We start from the raw sequence: 11225 nt of genomic DNA, 5'->3' as shown, positions 1-11225 counted from the left end.
TCTAGCAACAAATATTTAATTGTGCCCTACTGTGTGTAGAGGGGGTGGGGGCGATCTGGGAAGGGGCGGTCCCGGGGGTGCGAGGAGAGGTACCCTTGGGGGGCGGGTCCCCATCGTCGGGGTACAGGGGCAAGCAGGGGTGGAGTCAGGGTTAGGGGATCCGGCGGCTGAGAGGAGTGGTGGGGGAGGGGGCGGAGCCGGCGGTGGGGGGGGATGGGCGAGGTTTGGGGGCGCGGGGAGGGGCGATGTCTCCTCCGCCGGCTCCCGGAGGGAGGGGAGAGGGCGGAGGGAGGGGAGAGAGGGAGGGAGAGAGAGAGAGACAGGGTGAGGGAGAGACAGCGAGAGCGAGAGAGCGAGAAGGGAGGCAGAGGAGGCGCGGAGCTGGCGGCGGCGGCGGCGGCGGCGGCGGCGGCGGTGGCGGTGGCGGCGGCGGCGGCCCGAGGAAGAGGAGGAGGAGGAAGAGCAGGCGGAGACGCGGCGCCCGGAGCCGGCCGGACCGAGCCGGGGGCGGGCTAGCTAAGAGGGGCGCGGCGGCCGCGGCGGAAGGGGGGGCGCTCTGCGGATGGCCAGGCCCGGCCCGCGGGGGGGGTGAGGTCCTCGGCCCCCCCGCCCGCCCCCCCGGCCCCCGCCCGCCGCCTCCCCGGGCCCGCTCGCCCTCCGGGGCGGTGGGGCATGGCCTGAGGGTCCCCCGTCTCCGGGGGGGTGGGGGGTGGGGGGAGGGGGGAGGGGCCGCGGGCGCCGCCGACCGGGACTCAGCAGCCCCGCCAGGCAGGTAAGGGGGCCGAAAACCGGGGATCTGGGGGAACGGCGGGCGCGGGGCCGCGGGAGGGGGCGGGGGCGCCCCGGACGTCCTTGGCTGAGCGCCGGGCTCCCGGCCCGGGTGTGCGGTGGGGGGCGGCGGGGGGGTGAGGAGGGGAGCGTGGCCCCGGGCGACGTCAAATTAGGTTACGCCCCGGTCCCCCGTGCCCCGTCCCAGATCGCAGACTTGGTGGGAGGATGCAGCCCCCATCCGCCGCCGGCAGAGCCCCCTGCCCGAAGCCGCCTGCCCGCGCTCCTGGGCCAAGGGCTCGGTCGCTGTACCCGCCTCTTGGCCCTGCCCGGCCACTCCCCCGCCTCGCCCATCCCGGCCCATCTCGGCCCCTCGGCCCTTCCTGCGGCCCCACCCCTCGAGGCCCCTTCCCCGGGTCATCCCGGTGACCGTCTCCTCCAGGGGGGTCTGGGCCTTGGCCTCCTCCGCCCCCTTCGACCCCCTGTAGCTCCTGCTTCTCCTTCGAGACTCCTGCAGTCCCCTCCCACCCCTTCACAAGCTCCCCCCCATCCCCCCCCGTCCCCTCTTCCTTCTCCGCCGGCCGGCGCGCCCCCTCGGCTCCTGCCCCCGAGTCCCGCTCCCGGGTGCCCCCGCCCCCTCTCCCCGGACCGGGGCTCTCCCCCACCAGCTTCTCGGCCCCAGCCCCGGCTGCCTCTCCCCGCCTCTCCCCGCCTCTCCCCGCCTCTCTCCGCCTCCATTCATTCTCCCGGGCCGGCTCTCGGCCAAGCCAGCCGCCCCCCGCCCCCCCGCAGCCTCCCAGGGCACCCCCCCTCCCCTTCTCCCCCCCCCCCACCCCGCCGATTCCTCAGCCCCGTCTCAGTACCAGCTGCGTGCCAGCTATTCTTAGCCGCGGAGCGTTTGATTCATGCCGCCCCGGCGGAGTGTGCCCGCTCCCTCCCGCTGGGCCTGAGGGGGAGGGGCCGGGGAGTCGGGGGCAGCCGCACGCGCGGGGGGACCTGGCTAGCTTTGCTTTCAGGCCACTGGCCACCCCATTAGTGTCCGGTTGAGGCTGAGGGTCAGCCAGGGTCAGCGGAAGGGGAGTGGCTGCCAGCCCCAGGTCCGGAGGTGGGATGTGGAGTCGAAGGGTAGGAGGAGGCCGGGGTCTCCGCAAGGGTAAAGCAGGGGCAGCTCTGCGGGGTACCTAGAGGGGGAGGGGGCTTCAATGCCGTGGCCACGCTTGAGGAAGGGGTTGGACTGCCCACGGTTAGATGCTGGCTCGCCCACAGCTCTTAGAACTCTCCTCCCCGCCACACATTTTGTCCTCCCTCCCCCAACCCCCCAGCCCATCCCCACTCCCCCAAAGTCAGCAGTACCCTCCACTGCTTCCCATCTCCATGGCAACGTGCAGGAGCCGGGCCTGGTGTGGGGGGGAGGGACAAGACCAGACATTCTGGTTTCCGGTGCTAGGATGGGAGGGGGGGAGAAAATGAGAGAAAAGGACCCCATCTGGGACTCACCCTTATAAGACTCCCTCAGGGGCAAAGAATAGTGGGGATCTGGAGAGGATCTCTCACCCCAGTCCCCCAGAGTCTCACCCCCCTCCTTAGCCTCCCTCCCAGCCCCCCAGTCTCCCTCACAGTGGGGCCACCAGTAGTACCAGGCAATGCCACTCCACCCACCCGGCAGCGCCAGGCCTCAAACACACTCACAGGTCATCTGCAGCCACCCGGTACCGACAGGGTGACTGTCACCTGGACAGCGCTCCCAGGGCCAGCCTCCCCACCCCCACACACACCCTCTCAAGATGCCCCCAGAAACTTGCATAGGCAACCTCTTGTGGTTCCCCCGGCACACCCCTTGCATGGTACTCTGCCCCGTGACACCCCCATCCCAGTGCCCCTGCCCCCTGGGACACCGGTCCCCCAGCAGCCCTCTGCACACATTGTCAGCCGCGCTTCAGTGAGGTCACCAGCTCCACCCTAGGCTCAAGGCACCTCCCTCTCCCCCTTACTACATCTCAGCCTCACCCCAGTTATCCAGGAGGAAGATGGGAGGACCTCAGGTGAGGGCCCTGGCTGGGGCCAGGAGGGCAGGATGCCGGTGGGTCGCCCACCTGTCTGTCCTCAGCTAATTTTAGCTGCCTTCTCCGTGGCCTGGCAAAGTGGGCCAGTAGCTCCCGCGGTGATTCTGCGGTTTCTGGGACACCACCACGCTGGGTCAGCGGCAAAGTGGGGCGCAGGAGGGGCGGGGGGCTGCGAGCAAGGCCAAGGGCAGGGAAGGAGACGTGCAGGCAGCATGGCAGGGTTGGGTGTGTGTGTGTGTATGTGTGTGCGCGTGCGAGAGAGAGCTTGGAGGCCGTAGGAGTGTCTGGGGGGTGTGTCCAGCCTCCTTCCTGCCTCCCTCGGGCAGGGTGGGGCGGCTGCCCTTGATCATTTGTCCACTGAGTGCGCCTGTGGCCTCCAGGGGGTCCGGGCTCCTAGTCTGACAGCCGCCCTTGGCCCCCCGCAGCCGCCTGTGATGCTGCCGTCCCCCGTCGCCCCGTGGCCCCATGATGACCCACAGCCCCGCGTCAAGCGAGGACGAGGAACGCCACAGTGCCAGCGAGTGTCCCGAGGGGGGCTCAGAATCCGACAGCTCCCCAGACGGGCCAGGGAGAGGCCCCCGGGGGACCCGGGGCCGGGGCAGCGGGGGACCTGGTAGCCTGGCCTCGGTTCGAGGCCTCCAGGGCCGCTCCATGTCTGTCCCAGACGACGCCCACTTCAGCATGATGGTGTTTAGGATTGGCATCCCTGACCTGCACCAAACAGTGAGCCGGCTGGCCGGAGTGGGGGTGGGGGGGACCCGAGCCCGCACGGGGAGGCCTCCGGTACTGGGTGTCCTCACACGTGGCCCCCAATTTCCAGACCCCCCACGTATTGCCCCCAACACCCACTCTGTCCCTGGAATCACCCACAGCCCCTTCCCGCACCACCTCAGGCCCCTTCCTGTCGCCTCCCCCACCAGAAATGCCTGCGCTTCAACCCAGATGCCACCATCTGGACAGCCAAGCAGCAGGTGCTCTGCGCCCTGAGTGAGAGCCTGCAGGATGTCCTCAACTACGGCCTGTTCCAGCCGGCCACCTCGGGCCGCGACGCCAACTTCCTGGAGGAGGAGCGGCTGCTGCGGGAGTACCCCCAGTCCTTCGAGAAGGGGGTGCCCTACCTGGAGGTGAGGCCCACGGCCTTCCTGGCCCCTTCACAGATGACAGAAGACGTGTCCTGAGACACATCTGCCCCCTCCCCGTTTTTTCTCCCAGCCAAGACCTTGACAAGGGAAAACCCAGTGGGCTCTTCTGGATTCGGGGGGGCACCTAAGAATCAGAGTCAGAGAGGCCTGAGTTCAAATTACCGTGCGTTCTGCCTCTGACCGGTGGAGTGACCTTGGGCAAGTCATTTTCCAGCCCCAAGCTTCCCGTTATCTATCAAAGTGGGAAAGGATGCCCAATTACAGTAGGTATTCTAGAACATTCCCCATGGGGTCCAGACTCCTTAGGGGTTGCCATCCACATGCCCCTAGTAGCCCAGCACCGCTCTGCCCACCCAACCAAGGCTCTGGGGCTGTTTCCACCCTGACCCAGAGTTGACTCCTGGCTCAGAAGGGGGTCCAGACCCCTGATTTTGAGTCTCTGTCTCTCCCCTTACCCCACCCCTGGCCTCAGTTCCGATACAAGACCCGAGTTTACAAACAGACCAACCTGGATGAGAAGCAGCTGGCCAAGTTGCACACGAAGGTGAGAGAACCCTGCGGACACTTGCCCTCCCACCTGGAGCTCCCTGCCCAACCATTTTCTCTCCTATCTCTTCCCAACAGCCCTCCAACCCTTCTCTGCCTCTGCCAGGGTGCCCCACTTAACTTGGAATGCTGTGTCACATTTGGGACAACCCCAAATGCCCCTGCTAACCCTATCACAGCCTTTTTAATCTCCTCTCTTTCCTCCTTGTGCCTCTGCTCAGGCTCACACCATTTCCACCTGGGTCCCACTTTCTTCATCTTTGGATTCTCCCCTCTCATCTCCTAGGTCCCCTATATCCACTCAGGGCCCCCCCTTCCTTGGCCTGTGACTCTGACATCTAGCATCCCTCTGCCTAGGGGCTGTTTCATAGACACCCTGCAGTTCCCACAATCCCAGAGCCTAAATCTCTACCAGATCCGAGGATGCTCTCCTCCCCAGCCACGTTTATCCTCCTGTTATCTTGCCCTCCAGTTCTCAGACTATATGTCCCCTGCGTCTCCTCTGGTCCCCTAAAAGCTGGGAAGAAGCCAGGGGGCTGCTTTGGTCAGAAGTGAAGTGAAGGATCCTTGACACTTGGGAAGAAAGCTCCCAGGCGGCATCTTCTCATCCCCATCCCCACCCCACCATGCATTTGTCTCTGTCCTCCCCCAAATATTCCATCCGTCCAGACCTGTACCATCCACTGCAGGTGCTTCCAGACACATACGGCCCCCCGGGTACCTGCCGTGTGGCAGGTCCGGACTGAGCCTGGCTGTGAGTGTGAAATACACACTGGATTTCGAAGACTCAGTACCCCCAAAAGTAAAATATCTCATTAATAAATTTCATGTGGATTACCTGTTGAAAGAGTAATATTGTAGATAGAGTAGATTAAAAAGAGATAGGTCATTAAAGTGAATTTCAATGTAATTGAAAGTTCCCCTTCCTTTTTTTTTTTTAAAAAAAGGCGGCTACTAGGGACTTTTCAATGACATGTGTGGCTTCCTGTGTATTTCCACTGGCCAGCACTGCCCCAGAACCCAGCTTTGCTCCCTTCCTCCCTGACCGGCCTGTCTTCTCTCTCTTGTCTATGCCTCAGACGGGGTTGAAGAAGTTCCTGGAGTATGTGCAGCTCGGGACATCCGATAAGGTGGCACGGCTGCTGGACAAGGGGCTGGACCCCAATTATCATGACTCGGATTCAGGAGGTAGGGAGGGGGCCGGGCGCTTTGGGAGGCCTGGAGAGTCAAGAACAAGGCCTAGGGGCTGCATGTGACCGGCCTTTCCCGTCCCCCCCCCTACCAGAGACCCCCCTGACGCTGGCTGCCCAGACAGAAGGCTCTGTAGAGGTGATTCGAACCCTATGCCTGGGCGGGGCCCACATCGACTTCCGGGCCCGGGATGGCATGACAGCGCTACACAAGGCCGCGTGTGCCCGTCACTGCCTCGCTCTCACGGTGAGGTGCCAGATCCTCCCGGGACCCTCCCCAGAGCTCAGAGGCACCCCCAAATTACCATGTTTCTTGCCCTGACTGCATTGGGCCAGTTGACCCAGACCCTTCCTCCACCTCTCCTCCATTGCTACTCCTCTGACCGAATCTGATACCCTCCTGGGACCTCCAGGAGCGCCCACCCGCCCCAGCTCAAGGCTCATGATCAGCTGTAGTTGATGGTCGTGTGGACCCTTGCCCTACACGCAGGTAGACCATGTTAATTTCCTGACACCCAGAACTTCTCCATTCCCTCTGACCCAGCTCTACACCAACACCTACCTCTGTCTCCCTGACGTGTAGACTCTCCTGGTGGCCTTGAAAATACAGAATGACCTCCCTGCTGTGCCCCCAGATACAGACCCTCCTCCATACACACCCTGCAGACACAGCCCCTTCATCTGCCTCCTCCAGACACTGGCCCTCCGCCCCTCCATCTACCCTTCCCAACCTAGCAGCTCACCCCCCAAACACACCCCCTTCTCTCACAGCCCCCTCCTCCAGTGCAGCGTCTAGAATGTGCCTTCCCAAATTGACGAACCTCGTAGACCCTCAAAATACATACACGGAGTCAGCTCGCCCGGTCTAATTTTTAAAAAGTCTTCTTTTCCCCCCACCGAAGGGCACTTGATCCCTCTTCATACACAGGTCAGGCTAGACCGCCCCCAAAGCTGCTGATAAACACCAGGATTCATAGACGCTCCAGCTTAATGGAGCCTCTTTTGCTTTCTCCAACCCTTTCTTGAAGATCCCTAAACACCAGCCACAAAGATCTGCCTTACAGCCCTGGAATCGACAGACCCTCTTTATGTACACCCCTCCCCCAGACCCCGCACCTGCTCGAACCCCGCCCCTACCCCCCAGGCCTGCGCTGTCCAATCCAGCAGCCACCAACCACATGGGGCTGTGTAGATTTCAATGGATTCAAATGCACTAAAATGAAAACTTCCGTTTCTCAGGCTTACTAGCCACATTCAAGCACTCAGTAGCCCACACGCGGCTGCCATATTGGATCGTGCGGTTGTAGACTATTTCCATCACCACAAATGGTGCGAATGTGCTGTTGGACAGTGCCACTGCAGACTCTCCTCACACAGGGCTGCCGCCAACAAACACTCTTTCCTCACGTGCTCGATGCTGCCAGCCTTCCAGGCCCAGAGCCGTTACTTGAGCGGGACCACTCCCTGCCCCCGAGCCCCCAGCCCCTGTGAGGCTGGCCCAAGTGGCTTTAACCCAAGCTTGCCCCCCTCCCAGACTTCATTCTGTGCCTCATCCTCGGGATCCTGGTCCTAATAACCCCTCCCACCCAGCCAGGGACCACCCTGCATCCAGGCTCCGTTCTCTCATTTGTCCCCCAAATTTGTCTCACCAAACGTCGCCCATGAGGGAAGGTTGGGCAGGATTTCAGAGTGGGAGGGTCCTCTGGAGGCATCTTCCCAATCCCTTCATTGTTCACAGGGATGAGAGAGGCTCTGAGAGGGGAAGGACCAGTATCAAGGTCGCTCAAGGGCATCATGGCAGAACCAGCTCTGGCACTGGCCAGTGTGGGTCACCCAGGACTCCCCTCCCCACTGGCCCTTCAGCATGAGCCGGTGCTTGTCTGACTGTCTTCGTTTTTCCCTTCCTAGGCGCTCCTGGATCTTGGGGGTTCCCCCAACTACAAGGACCGCCGGGGGCTGACTCCTCTGTTCCATACGGCTATGGTGGGGGGTGACCCCCGCTGCTGTGAGCTGCTTCTGTACAGCAGGGCCCAGCTGGGCATAGCTGATGAGAACGGCTGGCAGGAGATCCACCAGGTGCTCCTGACTCGGCCAGGAGGGGCTGGGGGCGGCATGGGTGGTTGCTGGACCCGGAGGGGGCCAGGGATCAGGGACCCCGGTCCAAGGAGCTAGGGCTCCAGATGCTGGCGTCCCCACAGAGGGGAGGGGTGGGAGTAGCATGGTCCCCAAAGAGGAAAAGATGAGGGAGGGTGTCAGCACCGGGACCCTGAAGGGGATGGCGTGGGACCTGGAAACCTCGATCCCTGAGATGAGGGGGGATGGCCTCTCGACCCTCCCAAGGAGCCAGCCCAGAGCCCTGGGCCTCGCAATGACTTGTGAAGCTGGCAGCGTGAGTTCCTAAGCAGGAATGGGGGTTGAAAGGAGAAGGGGAGGTGGACGCAGAGCTTCCTGGCCTCGAGGTTCTGAAGGAGACAGACAGATGCCATGGTCAGGTGGGTCTGTTCCAGCCTCCTCAGCTCCCAATCCTCTCCAGGCCTGCCAGAGGGGCCATTCTCAGCACCTGGAACACCTGCTCTTCTATGGGGCTGAGCCTGGAGCCCAGAACGCCTCGGGGAACACGGCCCTGCACATCTGCGCCCTCTACAATAAGGTCTGCCCTGCAGCGCCCGCCCCGGGCCCTCCTCCTGACTTCAGCCTCCCAGCCTCTCTGTGCCCTCTGTTCTTTCACTATTTCATTCATTCATTCATTCAGCAGATATTTCCTGAACACCTTCCCTGTGTCAGGCTCAGACCTGGGTGCTGAGGACACAGTAGTGATTAAGACAGGCAGCCCCTCCATCAAGGGACACACCCTGCCGTTATGATCCCGAGTGTTCAGAGGGCGGCCACCAGGAATCCAGGTCCCTGTGGGAGCCCACATCTGGGCTTGGCCTTGGGGCTGGGGTGAAGGTGGCTCTCTGGAGGACGTGCCATCAGTGCTAAGATGAGGAGTTGGCCAAGTAGAAGAGGGCAGAAAGGGTGTTCCAGGCAGAGGGCATAGCCTGTGCCAGAAAACCAGAGGGGAGAGAGTCGGGATTGCTCCTGGAAATGCAAGAAACTCCAAGGGTCCTATTTCTTTTATTTTTAATTTCTATTTTATATCGGAGTAGAGCAGACGTTCAATGTTGTGTTAGTTTCAGGTGTACAGCAAAGTGATTCAGTTATCCGTAGACATGCATCCCTTCTTTTTCAAATTCTTTTCCCGTCTAGGTTATTACAGAATATTGAGTAGAGTTCCCTGTGCTATACAGTAGGTCCTTGTTGATGACCTATTTTACATATAGTAGCGTGTATATGTTAACCCCTGAGGGTCCTATTTCTAATGGGTCTCCATTCAGCTGCCAGTGGAGCGCCGCCCACTGCAGGGGACAGGGGAAAGGCCAAACCGCAACCCCTGAAGGGGACAAGAGCGTGTCGCAAGTTGTAGCAGTTCAGGGCTGGGTGGACCATCCGCAGTTCAGGAGTTCTGAGTGGGGGTGAGCAGTAAAGAACTGGCAGAAGGGAGGGTGGTCTCACGTACCCACTCCAGCTGTGATGTAGTGGCCAGTTGGGTTGGCAAGAGCCAAGGCTCTTAGCCTGCTGACCCCGGCCACTTTACCACCTGTGCACCAGGCGATCCTGGACAGGTCAGCCCCCCCCCCTCCCGTGCCTCAGTCTCCCCACCTGCTTCCCAAGGCTCCCTGCCCTTAGACGGTTGCTGCAAGGACTTCGGAGGCCAGGGCCTGGCATGCTGTGGCTGATCCATCAGCCTCTTCCCCCTCCTCCAGGAAGTCTTCCAGAACAGCCCCAGTCCCTTCTGCCTCATCAGAACTTGCAGTGCCAGGATGTGGCAGGTAGCCACGTGCTGCCTGGTGGCAGCAAGCAGTCTGCTCTGCGCCCGCAGAGGGAGAACTCAGTGTTTGTCAGATTGCCGTCACTTCCCCGCCCCCACCCCCTCCCAGTGCATCTGTCTCTCCTGCTCCCTGACACGGGCCTCGTGTCCGGATTTTCTGACTCAGTAGCCTGTGCACAGGCCAGGATGCCCCAAGCAAGTCCCGTCCCCTCCCTGAGGTTCCATCCCGCTCTCCGAAATGGGAGTAACGTCAGCTGATTGAAGGGAATGAAAGATCATGTGTATTAAGTGCTCATCCCTAGAAGGCAGCTATACAAATAATAATTATTATTATCATTACCATTACCATTATCAATCAGGATCAGGTCAGGAGACAGAAACCACACCAGTAATCTGCATAGGGAAAATGTAGCACGTATACAGAGGGAACAATTACTCTAAGTGGGTCAGATGAGCCAGCCATTTCCCCACCTTGTGCTTCTCCTTTCTCATCTGTGAAATGGGTCAGTAACACCTACCTTGCAAAGGATCAAGGGTGTGAATGTTTTGCTTGCTCTTGTCATGGTGCTTAGCAAATAGATGCTTGACAAATGCAGGTTCTTTTCCGACTTTCTCTCCCCTTGTCTTCCCTCCCAGACTTTAAGCTTCCCAAGGCCCAGAGCTGGGTCTGAAAGATTTCCTCACTCTCTGCCCCTCTGGCCTCCTGGCATGCCCGTCTAGCCTCTGGTGGTGAAGATCAGGCCCATGTCCAGGCTGTGAGCTCCTCAGGGGTAGGGCCTAAGTCTGATCAATCGCTCTGTCCCAAGGCCCCAGCATATACTAGGCTTAGATGCATCTTTGTTGAATGAGTGAGTGAGTGAATGAATGAATGAATGAATGATGGATCAGATGCCTTGAATTTCCCCCAAGACCACGCACAGCACCCAACTCAGAACATTCAACAGGTATTTGCTTCGAGGTAGATTGAATGACTCCATGAATGAATGAATGACTTGAACGAATTGAATTTTGAATGACTCAACGCCACATCCTCCATCCTTATCCTTTCCGTGCACATTTCTTTTTTTTTTTTTTTTTTTTTTTAATGTGGGATCTTCCCGGACCAGGGCTCGAACCTGTGTCCCCTGCATTAGCAGGTGGATTCTTAACCACTGCGCCACCAGGGAAGCCCCCGTGCACATTTCTTGAGCACCTACTGTGTGCCCGGTTGTGAGATGAATCAGATACGGCACGGCGCCTGTCCTCGGGAGGGTGGGGGGAGTTCACAGTCTGGTGAAGAGGCAGATGTGTAAACAGATAATTGCGATACAATGAGATAAGTGCTAGCACACCAGTAAATACGAGGTTCTCTAAGAGTGTAGTGAATTGCTGGTTAAGCTGAAAGAGATGCTCTGGGCCTGTGCTAGGCAAGGTGGCAGTGGGGGCTGGCAGATATGCAAAAACACACATGGCACTAACTTACAGTCTAGTTGGGGAGACAGCATGTGCACACATGGACACACACACTCGCACTCACAAACACATCCAGAAAACGAACCAGGCTAACCTTACTGTCCAATCGGAGGACCACTGGACTTGGGCAATCGGAGTTGTGCTTTCACAGGAGATAGATGATAGATTAGAAGGCTTGGTTTGAGTCCTAGCT

General features: G+C 60.2%; 1 protein-coding gene across 1 annotated transcript in view; it reads left to right on the top strand.

The window, feature by feature from the left end:
* Positions 1-733: 733 nt before the first annotated feature.
* The window catches only part of SHANK1 (SH3 and multiple ankyrin repeat domains 1), a 46038-nt gene continuing 35546 nt past the window's right edge, over positions 734-11225 (top strand). The window contains exons 1-8 of the mRNA XM_068527834.1: positions 734-772; positions 3257-3554; positions 3752-3955; positions 4446-4517; positions 5599-5707; positions 5805-5956; positions 7618-7785; positions 8243-8359. Of these exons, the coding sequence (XP_068383935.1) occupies positions 3297-3554; positions 3752-3955; positions 4446-4517; positions 5599-5707; positions 5805-5956; positions 7618-7785; positions 8243-8359 (1080 nt within the window). The 5' untranslated portion in view covers positions 734-772; positions 3257-3296. The remainder of the gene's footprint in view (positions 773-3256; positions 3555-3751; positions 3956-4445; positions 4518-5598; positions 5708-5804; positions 5957-7617; positions 7786-8242; positions 8360-11225) is intronic.

The sequence above is a fragment of the Eschrichtius robustus genome, chromosome 19 (genome assembly GCF_028021215.1).
Source record: "Eschrichtius robustus isolate mEscRob2 chromosome 19, mEscRob2.pri, whole genome shotgun sequence".
Taxonomy (NCBI): domain Eukaryota; kingdom Metazoa; phylum Chordata; class Mammalia; order Artiodactyla; family Eschrichtiidae; genus Eschrichtius; species Eschrichtius robustus.
The sequence above is the reverse complement of the archived record's forward strand: the minus strand, read 5'-3'. Positions and strand labels throughout refer to the sequence as shown.